The 14497-nt window shown below is 44.5% G+C and overlaps 1 protein-coding gene across 4 annotated transcripts in view; it reads left to right on the top strand.

Moving 5' to 3' along the window:
- The window catches only part of APP (amyloid beta precursor protein), a 386748-nt gene that overhangs the window by 338429 nt on the left and 33822 nt on the right, over positions 1-14497 (top strand). For all 4 annotated transcript variants that reach the window (XM_067538217.1, XM_067538219.1, XM_067538215.1 and 1 more), the window contains one exon: positions 9421-9642. In XM_067538217.1, the coding sequence (XP_067394318.1) occupies positions 9421-9642 (222 nt within the window). The remainder of the gene's footprint in view (positions 1-9420; positions 9643-14497) is intronic.

The raw sequence follows: 14497 nt of genomic DNA, 5'->3' as shown, positions 1-14497 counted from the left end.
TCCTTCCTCATGTACTGGACTTCAGTACCTCTATTACCATCAAAGCACTCAGGCAAAACAGCCATTATTGCTCCCTCTAGTAGGCAGGTCACATTTAATAAAGCTCTGGTCAGCTTTGCCCTGCAGGTTAGAGCTTGGCTCACTATAAAACGGAATTAGTTCAGCTCTGAACAGAGCATAGTTGAGTCTTTCTGTGTTTTGTAGTGTTTGATAAAGGTGTTTGATAAAGATCACCCTTAATAGTATGTAATATTAAGGGCACGATAAATCTTATAGGACCCAATTCACCAAAATACAAGCACTTTTAATTTTAATGCGATTTAAGTATGTGCTTAAAGTTAAGCATGTGCTTAAATGTTTTCAGAATGAGGATGGACTTCAACACATGGATAAAGTTAAGCATTTGTTATGTTTTTACTGAATTGGGTTCAGAATGCAATGTTTCCATTACATTTCTCTGGTATGCTTTTGTGTTACTGATGTAACCATATTCAGTCAGTGCAATGTGATTATTCTCTATATGAAAGCCATTAATTATGAGGTTAATTAAGAGGTTGAGTTGATTCGCTTAACTGGGGGTTGGAAAAGTTGGATGAATCATGCCATACCTTGGATTGGTGGGGTTTTGCCTTGTTTCACCTGATTGGGTATGGAGAAAACAGTTTGAGTTCAATATGATATGGAGACAGTACAGGAGCTAGGAACAATAGATAAAATACTCAGTCTCAAGTAAGACATGTCTAACTACAACTTGATTAGTTAGGCTTTTGTCAGCTATGCAGAGCACATTTCTGTCCAGAAACCTACATCCTCCTAATTTCAAATTTTTCTCCATACTATAAATTGTACAGTTCGTATTTTGGAAGTCTCTACCTACGTGTCTGTTTATATCTCAAGTAAGTTCTATGGAGATACATTCATAAGGTGCATATAACATAACTCTGAACTGCAGCTAGCCATGTGCACCACATTTTTTTATTTACTAAATAGTTTAAAATTAAGACAGACAGATTTTAAAAACAGATTTCTATTGAAAGCCAGGTCTACACTGAAAAAATTTGCCAGCATAGTGGTGTATTGTTTTGTTGTTTTAACAACGTAGCTATGCCAGCAAAAGCCATGGTGTACACGCAATTATACTTTTGCTGGACTAACTTATTTCTCACCAAACCAAATGTCATTAAGACGACATTGTAATGCTTATACTTACAATTTGGTTTGTTTTTTGTTTGCTTTATAAGGCCAATAAATTGTAGCAGTTTATTTAAATTTGTTTAGAACTGATATAATTAAATCAGTGCAATCCTGTTGTATGGACACTCTTATTTCAGTTTGTAAGTACCTTATATCAAGTGAAAGTCGTTGATCAGTTTAAGCTAAACCAGTATAAGGCACTCTCAGGCAGAAATAAGGTGGTCCACAATTGCACTAATTTATTTAAAGCCATTTCTAAACCAACTTAGTTAAATTGGTACAATTGTGTCATGTAAACATTGCTTGAGAGGGGAGTGTTTTGCTAGTCTGTTGAAAACAAGTGGTAGTTTTATGGAGTTACTTAAAAGGGTAGCGCATAGAAGGATTTTTTCTCATGTTGGAAGTGTGGGTTTGTTTGGGTTTTTTTTTAACATGTTATTGGACCGTTTAGCTGAGAAAAAATATTCTGTTTAACTTGCGGGGAAATCCTTTTTCCTAAGACAAAATTAAAATTCCTAACTGTATAGTTACTATCTAAGTAAAGACAAGACAAATATTCCTTACACAGTGATGACACCAGAATGGCTGTTTGTCCTAGTGCTTTGGTAATGACTGCTACATTTTCTTTCCACTCAGCCAGTATAACCAAGTACTAAACCTGGTCCTTTCAGAAATTTTAATTAATTAATTATTACCCACAATAGGTAAAAATAATGGTTTGGAATGAGACTAATGGATCGCTGACGTCCCTGAGCAGCCTATATGTCCCAGGGACTGAAACCCAGTCTACACTTAAAAGTTTTTCTGCATAGCTGTGTCAGTTAGAAGTGTGAAAAAACCCACCCGTAATTGACATAGCTATGCCTGCAGAAGCTGCCATTATACAGGCGAAACAGTCATCTTGTTGGTATAGCTTATTTTGTTTGGGGAACTGGTATAAGCTGTAGCAGAAAAAGAACTCTCTTGCTCCATCTCCACTTGGCAGGTTTGCTGGTGTAGCTATACTGGCAACTCCTTTCTAGTGGAGACAAAGCTGCATGAGTGTCAGAACTGTTTATCCACTCTACAAACACCTGTCTGTTAGAAGCTACCACAGCAGAGGTTTCACTCTCCTTTTTCTTTCCTTCTTTTATTTGCCACTCTTCATGCCTCATTACAGTGGAGTGGGGAGACCTAATGGAGCACTTGGAGAGAGACAGACATGGTGCTAGCTTCCTGATTACTTCCCCCAACCACATCTCTCCTCTTCCTCTCCAAAAGCTTTTCCCTCTCAAAGAGGAGAGAGTTGAGGAAAACACCCACAAGCAGCAGGAGAGAGGATGGGAAAGACTGTGCTAAGGAAGGTGAACATGAGAAACCTAAAAAGTGTGATGCCCTATTAAGATACCAGAACAGGTGTGAGCATCTCATTCACCCAAGAAGGAAACAGAGTGAGCCAAGGCCTGTTTTTACATGGGGGAAGGAAATAGTATAGTGTGGGGTCTCCATAGGTCTAGACAAGAATCCTATTTTTAGGATATTAATTGGACCCGACCCAAATTCTGAGCTGCTGGGAGTTCTTCTCTCACTAATTTTGGATGTGTGTTGTTTTCAAAGTTGTGGTTAGTTCTGAGCACATGTGCTCACAATGCAAAACAAAATGTGTCAAAACACTATCTTTGTATCAATCCTTCTGTATTGATGCAGTGACATAATGACATAATGAGCTATATAGGAAGAGAACATCTATTAGTGGATTTTGGGTTTGTTTTTTTGTCTGCTTGGTCTGATACAAGATGCAGTCTTGTGGAACAGCCTGAATATTATCTTTCTTGAGGCCTTGATAATGAAGATAGTCACTGAATAAAGAAACACGCTGTTATGTACTTGAATGCAAACTCTAGCATCCAGCTGTCTCCCTTGCCACCATCATATTTAGAGAATTATTCTTTGGAGGTTGGGGAAAATTAAGGGTCAGTAACTATGATTAAATGGGGAAAGCACTGTTGAAGAATAACAATGTTTTTTATGGCTTATATTAGTGTGATGGATAGTATCAAAAACCATGAATAATTTGAGTAGTTAGCATTGAAAGATGCTGAAATTTGGCCGCCAATATAAATAACTGGAAATTTTAGGGTAGTCTTTGTAGAAGTCCGCTATGTTGCCAGAATGGATAACAACTCATTTGAATTCCATTCTTGCAAAAATACTAAAGATGGCAGTGTTCATGCAATTCTAGGATAAAGAATCAACCCAAAAATTTACCCCATTTCTGACAGTGCAGTACCAGGCCTGTGTATGCTTGCTTTCTAGACTCTGTGAACGGTACTATTTCTTTGTCATTTAATGTTGGAACAATTTGAGTTTTTTTAAATCAAGGGATGGAAACTCTATTTTTCTTCTGAAGCTGAAGTAGTAAAATTCTTTTAAGATGCTGTTGATGGCATATTGGGAATTTTTTTTCTCATTTGCATACAGAGTGTGTATGCGTGCATGCAAGTGACTCTTCCACGTCCTCCTTCCCTTTTTTTACAGCAGACCTCTATAGAGAGGCAGACACCATGGTCTAGTGGACTGAGCACAGGCATAGGAGCCAGGAACTCTTGAGTTCTTCTTTGAGTAGTTGTGGGTGCTCCACTTCAGGTACACACACGTACCCATGTGCGTTTGATCGCAGATTTTCAGTAGTGGTGTCTAAGTCTAAGTCTGCACCCTACACATCCTTGTACTCCAGTCTGAGAAAGGTGGACCCAGTGCTGCTCCAATTCCTTATCAGCCATCTGGAGCCTGAGACAGAGCCTTTGCTAACCCTTTGCCCTTCTCTATTTTATTTCTTGTTTCAACTTTATTCTCTTACACTTCCTGTGCATTGTGGGGGGGGGGGGGGGGACTTCCCACTATTCCCCTTTTCCACAGTGGCCAAGCATTTCCACACCCATGTTGGTTCCTTTCTTTGAAGCCCTGTTTTTTTTTTGCTCGGGTAATGTCCAAAACCCTGGAATTCAAACCTTGCCCAACCTGCAGAAGGTCTTCTCCCCTCAGCAATGGACAAAACAGCTCCCTCCCCTAAAATCTGCTTGGAAGAGGAGCTCCCAGGAACCAGTCAGCGACCACCACCTTGGCAGGAGCACCCTTGGATCCCCAACCATACTCCTGTGCTCCACCACAATGGGCCTTCTGGAATCATTGGGCACCATATAGATACCAGTATTATAGGAGACTCCAGCAAGAGGTCCAGCTTGGAAAGGCGTTCTCCAGTGCACCATAATCCTCTCTTCCCCTCTCCCTCCCACCCCCTCCTCCAGGACAACAGCTCTCCTGAGAAACACAACCTGGGAGTTGAGGAAGAGATGCCAATATCTAAAAAGAGATGTCCTCCTCCCCAGGCAAAAGACCTGACAAAAAGAATTATGTCCCCATGAAGAGCTCAGAGTACCTCCTCTCCCATTCCACACTGAATTCTCTAGTGGTGGATGCAGCAAATGAGAGACAGACAGCATCACTCCAAGTCCATAGCACATGACAAGAAGCTAAAACATCTGGACGTCCTTAGTTGCAAAATGTATTGCTTCATCTTAGTGTAGCTAACAACCAGGACCTCGTGGCTAGATATGACTACATGAACTACAGCAAATTCACTCATTTTATTGATTATTTGCCACAAGATCAGAAGGACCAATTCTAAGTTCTCCTCTCCAAAGGTTAGATGATTGCCAGAGTCTCCTTGCAGGCCTTGTTGTATGGAGCTGCCATGGCTTCTTGCTATATGACAACCCCTACCGAGGGAGCCTCCTGGCACCGGCCTGCGGGGGGGGCGTTGGGTCATGACGCACAGCGGGGACAGGGGGAAAGTGAGGCCGCCCTGTCTGAGCCAGCGCCAGGCTGTGGGGCTGGAGCAGGAGAGCCGGGCAGTGCGCTGCTGGTACATACAGAGGGTGAGGGCAGCGGATAAGTGAAGGGAGGTAGCGGGTAAGTGCAGGGGCAGGGGGCGACGGAGCCCAGCTAGGGCTAAGTGCCGCATGGCAGGTAAGTGTGTGGGGGGTGGCGGGTGAGTGCAGGGGCCTCGGTGGGTAAGTGCACGGGCTGGGGTGGTGGAGCCCGGCCGGAGCCAGGCACTGCGTGGTGGGTAAGTGCGGAGGGTGAGACAACGAGTAAGTGCAGGGGGTGGGGAGTGCAAGGAGCTCGAAGGGTAAGTGCAGGGAGGGGGCTACAGAGCCCAGCCAGAACCAGCTCTGCCACCCTGCACAGGAGGAGATAAGTCGCATGTTCCCCCTTCCCAGCAGGTACAGACACCCCCTGTCAGCTGGGGGACAGCGCCATCTTGTGGGAGCCGGCAACCCCTCCTGTTCTGCACCGGGGGGAGGGGGGGGGAGGGGGCGCGCGCGTGAAGCCTTGGGAGGGGTGCCCAAATGCAGGCTTGACCCCTGGGTGCCAGAGACCTATGGTATGCCCTGGAGTTGGGCTTGGGGCCCACACAGTGTGCTTTGCCCCGGCCCCCTCTCCCCCAGGGACGACCCTGCACAAGAAGACTCAGAAGTGCAAAGGTTAAAAAAAAAAAAAAAAAAAATGGTCTTAAATGTAATATCTCTACAACACAAACACATGTAAAACATTTTTTGTTTAGCAACTGTTATCTACCAAAATTTTAAATTATAATTCACGGATGCTTAATTTCACTTGCGCAGGTTTACAGCTATATATACACACGTACACATTTAGCTGACTATACTAAAATAATTCACGCGTGTGTTATTTCTATCGGGTGGGTTTAAATTCAAACGGATGCAACAGTATAGTGTTTGGTTGAAGAGTATTGTTTGACAGAGTATGTTCATTTCAGATTAAGCCCTGTATCATTTCTTAAATCAAACATGAATACATTTCTTAATTGCAAAAGCAAAGCACAGGAAGGAAACACGAAACTGTCTACAGAAAGTGCAAAGCAACAAAAAGTCCATAAGTACAGTGATGATTACTTGCAGTTTGGATTTACATGTTTGGGTCATGAAGATAAATCAAAACCCCAGTGCATATTTTGTCTGGAGGAGCTCTCCAATGAATGTATAAAATCGTCTTTATTAAAAAGGCACATGGAAACTAAACATTCAAGCTTAGTTGGAAAACCGACTGAATACTTTGAAAGAAAGTATGCAAATTTCAAATGACAAAAGGAAACGTTCACTTGTACCTTAACAGTTTCTGAGAGTGCTCTGAAGGCCTCGTAACTGATATCACACCGGATTGCCAAACACAAGAAAGCACATACTATCGGTGAATCTTTGATTATTCCTGCTGCAGTGGATATCTGTAAAGTAATGTTTGGCAGCGAGCAAACAAGTCAAGTCCAAAAGATACTGCTTTCAGATAACACTGTTTCTAGACAAATTTCTGAAATGCCACTTGACATAGAGATATAGGTAATAGAGAGATTAAAAACAGTTTCTGCATATGCACTCCAGGTTGATGAATCCACAGAAATGGGAGATCAAGCTCAGTTGTTAGTATTTATTCGCTATGTTTGGGAAAAGAAGTTGGTTGAAGTTTTTTTTTTGTCGTCTTACACTGCCAAACAAACAACAGGAACAGATATTTTTTAAATACTTAACCAGTACATAACCACGGAAGGTCTTTTGTGGGACAGCTATAGTGGTATTTGCACAGACGGGGCAAGGGCTCTGACTTGCAATAAGAATGATAGGATAGAATTGATAGCAAGAATAAAGCAGGTAGCACCGAACATTGTTTCAACTCATTGTATTTTACACAAAGAAGCACTGGCATTGAAAGAACTGAATCCAGCCTTTTATTGCAACAGTGGTAACATCGGGTAGAGTGAAAACCCTGAAGGGGTACTTCAGGTGAAACCTTGAGACCGTAGGGGTACAGTTTCTAAAAAAAGGTTGAAAACCCATGCAATAGAGGATTGGCATAGTGAAGCAGTCTTCTCCCTTCCCTAATGTCCATTACCAGAGGAGGAGGTTGGATGGATCAGGAGCCAACTCTTCCAACTTTACACTGGCAAGTAGTTCCCTTCCACATGGGGAATTCTCCACTGGCGAATTATGGGCAGAATTGAGCCCCTTTGCACCCTCTGAGTGGCATAAAGGGGCTGGCAGCATAGTGAAGAAATCTTACTTTCTATAGTGTTAAAAAATTCAAATTTAAGTGTATCGTATAGCAACAATATCCAGTAGCTTGTATTGACAAGGGAAAAGAGGCTATCCTTAATGAGAGTTGTTGTATCACGGCTGTCATTTTTTGCTGAATGTAACCGTTGAATCCCTTGTATCTAAAAAAAAGTACATGTTTTCAAAACAGCATCAGTAATTAGCTACCACTTTATTAGCAATTCTTAACAAGTTTTCTTCTTGGCACTGTTTGTTAAAATGCCCAAAAGTGTGCCAGGCTCTTCAAAACACAGGTAAATTTCACATAGTTCATACCCAAAGAGTTTGCAATCTGATTTCACGTATGATGCAACAGAGGGACGCCTATACAGTCGGTGAAGTGGGAGATGAGAGAATGGGGTTGTGAAAGGATCAGTCATGCCATCTTGGTCTCCTGCCGGAGGCATTGGTGTCCTGACACTTCCTGCTTAAGGAAAGTCTTTTTAGGCTAGTGAGATTTAGTCCTCCAGAGGTCTAGAAGGATCAGAAGGTGACATGGACCAATAGGTAGCCAGCAGGACAGTTAAGAAGACTTGCTGCTCCTGCTAAGGGTAGAGCTGGGTGAGACTGGGACAGAAGGGGAATGCTTCAGTGCTAACCCGGAACTCCAAGGCCAGGTCAGTGTTTTGGCTTAAAGCGCTGCAACCAAGTGCCTGTCTTTTATGTATGTGAGTGTTTGTTTAAAAGCACAGCCAGCCAGATTATGAGTTGGTTATTACTTAACTGTTTGAAGGCTGTACACTGAGCTTATGGCATGGGCCGCCATCCTCCTCCACATCTTGTAAAGTGAGGTAGGGAGCATCTGCTTACCCTGACATAAGAGGACACAACAGCACTTACAAGGAATTACTATGATGAGACATGCAAACTACCTGAAAGGGGGTTCCAGGGAGGATGGGGCTAGGCTGTTCTCGGTAGTGGCAGATGACAGAACAAAGAGCAACGATCTCAAGTTGCAGGGCGGGAGGTCTAGGTTGGACATTAGGAAAAAGTTTTTCACTAGGAGGGTGGTGAAGCACTGGAATGGGTTACCTAGAGAGGTGGTGGAATCTCCATCTTTAGCGGTTTTTAAGCTGAGGCTTGACAAAGCCCTGGCTGGGATGATATAGCTGAGGTTAGTCCTGCTTTGAGCAGCGGGTTGGACTAGATGACCTCCTGAGGTCCCTTCCAACTCTAATATTCTATGAATCAGTGATTCTAAAGGCATGTGTTGTTATCCAAGTAATTTTTAGCATCTTGGGAAGCAAAACTGCTAAAATGTGGGTACTTCATGGGGCTGTGAAGTGCTCTGTTCCTCTCTTCCTAAAGTCATTCAAATCCAAAAACAATAGGTACTACACTACTAATGTGTGTCTGGCTAATAAATTGTCTCTGTTTGAGTGTATTATTCATATATCTTCTTTTTTTTTTTTTTTGGCTAGAAGTTTATATTCATCATGTTTTATAGAACCTTCTATAGGTTCATGAGATTGTTGAGATTATAATTATAATGAGATTATAATTGCAGTAGTTTGGATAAGGTATCTGAGTTGTATTAAAGAAGCATGTTTCCTTAAGTTGGCTTAGAGTCTCAGTAGACTCAGGTTCATGCAATAAGTGGTATTGGGACTGTGGATTCCTGGGCAGATAGCGATCAAGAGCGTTGCAGAGATAATGATGTGCTGTGACTGAGAGAGAGGAAAGAACGAAGCTATTCCTTCCTACAGTTTCCCCCTGCCTTAATACATGGAGTAACATTGACTGCTGACTTGGAGAAAACTGACCTGAATTTTCCCAAATGTTGGGGAAAAAATCAAGGAGATCATCAAAAGGGATGAGATGCCCCAGAATGAGGTGATATTGACCCATGTTCTGATGCTCTGGGTGCAAAACTGGGTATCAGATGTTTCTGACTACCATTTGGAAAATGTGTCACTAAGCAGCATGAAAAATGTCAACCATTCCAAGCTTTTGCTTTTATTTTCCTTTATTATAACTTCTTATAAAAAATAAAATCTGCTACTATAAATTCCTACAGCAGGAAAATTGAAACTCAGTCCTCTATACTGATGACAGATTTTCTTTTATTTGTTTTCAGATGAATTACTTCAGAAAGAGCAAAACTACTCTGATGATGTCTTGGCCAATATGATCAGTGAACCCAGGATCAGTTATGGAAATGATGCCCTCATGCCTTCACTGACTGAAACTAAGACCACAGTTGAACTTCTTCCAGTTGATGGAGAATTCAGTCTAGATGACCTTCAGCCATGGCATCCTTTTGGTGTTGATTCTGTCCCAGCAAACACTGAAAATGAAGGTAATGTAGAATCACTTAGAGGAGACCCCAGAATGTTTGGAATTGAGTTGGTGTGTGATGCGACATTGATTCATGACCTAAGTCTTGACCTTTCTGATTAAGTAGGAAATTATTCATTCTAATTGGGAAATGGTCTGCCACACCTGCCTGGCTTCCTTAATGAGACAGAGAATTCTAACTACATCTCAGAGGTTTAAGTATACAGTAAATCTCAGTGTTGAATTTACTCTACTCCCCTTATTGTAGAACAGCAAAATTTACGTGATGCACTGTAAATTAATGAGGATAATGTGTTAGAATTATGTGCATTTTAAAATAATCACTTAATTAAACAGGAGCTTTTAATTGCTAATATCAAAACGAATAAGCACACTACCCTGGAATCATTCTAAAAATAAAATGTGGTATAAGTAAACATCTGATTATACTGATTAGAATATTGTCTGGTATTTTATTACAGAGGCATTCTGCATGCACTCAGTATTTTGTAACTGGACAGTGAAAACTTTTAAAGAAGTATTTTGTGTAGCTCATGGGGAATAACCAGTTGAGACAATAATATGCTTTTCATGTTTTTAAATTTAAATAATTGTATCTAATTTGTTACATTTAAAAATCTTTGGGATTTTACTACCAGGGTGGTAAAGGGCAGGTTTTGTCTAGGTGCCTGAGCCACATTAATCAGAAATCTAGAAAACTCTATTTGTTCACTTTCCTTAAGTTTCTTTTGATGTAAGTGTTGAGATGAATTAACAAAGGGAAACCTAAACTCACCAAGGTAATGAGAGAGACTCAGTCAAGGTTAATTGAAACAGAGAAATAAATGAGCATTTATGAAAGAATGATATATACTATTTTAAGATGACACTTGGTTGCTCCCATGGGCAGGCAAATTGCATCTAGATGTGTGGTTCTTATTTCCTTTAATATGTTCCTAATAAAGATGCACAAACAACTCTGCTTTGAATAATACACTGCTTAATTTTGGATTTCTGGGCATTTTAATACATGCTATATTAGTGTATTTCAGTGTTTACTTTGTAAACCTTTTACAGTCACTCAAGAAGTATGTAAGGATCTTTATAGACAAGAATATTATATCAAGCCAGAATCAGCATTTTTTTAATCTGCTTTTAAAAGTCTTATACAGTTAGAGAAATGACAAATGGGAAATACTTTGTGGAAGTAAACCTGCTCTCTGGCCATCTTTGTACCCATGTCACTTCCTTTCAACCTATACAAACCACAGCTGCTACTAATGTTTGTTGATGGTACTAATGCGATCTGACCGATGGTACATCATTTCTCTCTTCAGATCCCTTCCTTAGCCTCCCTTGCGCCACTGCACCAAGTTTGAACTTCACATTCTCGCCTTGTTTATCAGGTTTCTCCCAACCCTTTGCTTCACAAATAATGCCAGACTTGCTGTGTCCCTTGTTTTCTGTTCTCACACCCATCTCTATGCCTTCTTCGATGTTGTACTCTATGCATGGGATGGCCAACCTCCCAGTAATAAGACTCAATTAAATCCCTCTTGGAGACTCACAAACACTAACCCACTCAGGCTAAGCCATCCTCATTATAACATGTTTAAGAAACTAAGAAGAAAAAAATGTGAAGTTCCTCCAAGGGTGCCAGTGCATCAACTTTCATCTTTGTCTTTTCTTTTACACTGTAGTTTCTTCAGTATTTAACACTGTATTTTACACAGTTCTTCTTCGAGTGCTTGCTTATGTCCATTCTGTGCGCACCCCGTGCATGGTTACCAGAATTTTTTTCCCCTTTGCAGATCCCGTAGGGCTGGCTTTGGCACCCCCTGGAGTCCTGCATGCATGGTGCAGTATATGAGGGGCTGCTGGCCCTATGTCCCCTCAGTTTCTTCTTTCTACCACTGATGGTTTCTGGAACTGCATTCTTGCTTGCTTCGGCAAGTGCCTCTTAGTTGTAGCCTTTTGTTTTAATAAGTATTTGTTAAGTAGTTGTTTAGATAGTTGTTAGTTACTGTTGTTGTAGTAGTTAAGGTTCTCCCATTAGGGACCTCCACTCAGTGTCGGATTCTGCCCCGATCTCTGGGCTTTAAGCCTTGTAAATCCTGCAGGAAGGCCTTTCCAATTAGCAACCCCCACAAAGACTGTATAAAGTGACTTGGGAAGTCTCCTCGGAAGGACAAGTGATGCATCTGCAAGGTGTTCAGACCGAGGACTCAAAAGGACCAAGATATCCATCTGAAGGCCTTGTTAATGCCTTGAGCCCGGCGTCGGAGCTGTCCCACTCCCTTTCGGCACCGAGTTGATGCAGAGTGCTCCACTGGCACCGACTCCATCACGGCACAGGGCTTCCTCTTCACCACAGAGGAAGAAGCCCAGAAAACAGTGTCCGGCAGAAGTCCACCTCCGTCCTGTGCGGAAGAAGGCTAGGGGTCAAGCTCCAGGGCAGCTCAGAGCCAGTGCACCGAGCAACCCCTGCAGGGGCAGATCTCGCCCGGGGTGGTAAGCCCCTCCGCAGAGCGCCTCCCAGCTCTGGAGTGCAGAAGGGGACTGCTACACCTTGCAGTGCCGTCGACGCTGGAGGTGTTTCAGGCGGCAGCCTACCTGTTGGCCCTGCCCGTCCCATGCACCCTGTCGGCCTGGACGGAAAGGACAAGGGGTAGGGCGCCTGCGTCAAAGGGAAAATCTCCGGTGGGTCCCTCCCAGTGGCTACACACCTCACCAGACCCCCAACGCACCTCTCCACGAAACAGGTCACCGTGGAGATCGATCCATCCCACCGAGAGGCCAATCCCCTGGGGCATGTTCCCCAGCACTTAGGCGGTCTCCAGGGACAGAGCTCTGGTACTGGAGGAGCCTAGACAACCCAAAATGTCACTCACGATCGCTGGCACCAAGGGCAGCGGCATTGATGAGTTGACGCAGGTCCCGCTCGGTATTGAGCTGACGCTCCCTGTCTAGAGCCCAGCACCATTCTTGGTCATCGGCACCGATGAGTTTGCCCGTACATGGGTGGTGCAGAACCTGGTCATCGGCCTTGCAGCGCCCACTCAGACGCCGCTCCCACTCCTCTTCTTACCACAGGCGATCCTCCTCACCGAGTCAGTCCAAGCAGCGACGCTGCTGGTCACTGGACTCATACTCCCCGTCCCCGAGATGTTGGTCAAAGGAACGCCGAGATAGGAGGCGCAGATACTGCTTCCCTACCCCTCGATACCGTGAGACGAGGAGATAGTCAAGCTCCAGTCGACACTGGTCACCGGCAGGAGGGTCTGGCAGCAACTCCAACAGGGGAAAGGACCCAGTGGCTCCCCTCACCCAGCCTCCCCAATCTGACGGGCAAGAACAAGGTCCCTGCCTGGTCCCTCCAGGGCGGCCTCAGGCCCAGTGGCAGTCCTCGAACCCCTGGGGGTTACAGGTGACCTTGGGACCCTACCCCTTGTCTCGTCGGGGAAGCAATTGGGGGCCCCAGCACCGGCAGCAGAGGCCCATGACTCCGAGTCAGGGGAGGAGTCAGACCTTCTAGGGGATACATCTGCGGGGGCTCCCGCACACTCAGCAGAAGTGCCAGCTCCTCCGGCACCGGGTCAGTCATCCTCTTCCTCTCCAGACAAGGCACTGGTGACAGGCCCATTGGTTCTCCTGGACGACATCCAGGTGCACCAGGAGCTCCTAAAAAGGATGGCCTTCAACCTCAGACTAGACGCAGAAGAGCTGCATGAGCAGACGGACAACCTGTTTAACATAGTGGCTGCAGCGACGCTGTCCTGGGTCACCCTGCCGGTGCATGAAGGGGTCCTAAACTTGGGCAAGGGCATCTGGCAAACTCGATCCTCCCTGCCCCTGATATCGAAGAGGGCGAAGAAAAAGTATTATGTTCCCTTGAAAGGGTTCGAATATTTGTTCACTCCCGCTGCGCTGAGCTCCCTAGTGGTGGAAGCAGCAAATGAAAGGGACAGGAAGGGTCAGTCTGGCTCAACCCCCAAAAACAAGGACAGCAAGAAACTGAACTTGTTTGGGAGAAAAATTTATTCTACCACTAGCCTCCAATTCCGCATCGCCAACCAACAGGCGTTGTTAGGGAAGTATAATTATAACTTGTGGGACTCCCTCAAGCGTTTTGGGGAGGCCATACCTCTGGATCAAGCCCAAGACTTCTCTATGGTTTTGGAGGAGGGCTGGACAGTGACCAGAGCGGCCTTACAGGCCACCTCAGACACAGCTGACTCAGCAGCAAGGCAGTGGCTTCAGGGATCTCCATGCGCCGTTGCTCATGGTTCCAGTTCTCCCCCTGGAGGTGCAGCAGTCCATACAGGACCTACCATTCAATGGGGCTGTACTCTTCTTGGAGTAGACGGATGAGAAGCTCCATGGGCTTAAGGACTCACAAGCTCGTTGAGTCTGTACACACCGCAAGCTCCCAGGAGGCAGTTTCGGCCCCAGCAGCAGTCAAGGCTCCCGGCACAGCACTTTGGGACCTAAAAGAGTAGAGAGAGAGAAAGGAACGTTAGGCGGCACAGGCAGGGCCCACTTTCCTCCTTGACCATGCAGCTGCTTACCTCTCGACACTCAGGTGGTCAGCGGCACTCAATTTGTTGGTGTGCACGAGGCCAGCATTCCAGCCTCGCACCTGGATCCTGGAACCTTTCCTAAACCGTCTTGCTCCTTTACTCCTGGCCTGGGCCCATATAACATCAGACCACTGGGTCCTGGGCACCATGGGAATGGGCTATACCTTCCAATCTTCCTCTCCTCCTCCCCGCACCTTCCAGTCCCCGTCCCTCTTCAGGGACCCCTCTCACGAGCAACTCCTCTTACAAGAGGTGAGCAATCTTCTCATACTAGGAGTCGTAGAAGAGGTCCCACTG

This window comes from Emydura macquarii, unplaced genomic scaffold, assembly GCF_026122565.2.
Source record: "Emydura macquarii macquarii isolate MOO-44397 ecotype Brisbane River unplaced genomic scaffold, CSIRO-AGI_Emac_v2 contig_476, whole genome shotgun sequence".
NCBI classification, from domain to species: Eukaryota; Metazoa; Chordata; order Testudines; family Chelidae; genus Emydura; species Emydura macquarii.
Note: the sequence above shows the minus strand (reverse complement) of the source record. Positions and strands in the feature narration are given on the sequence as shown.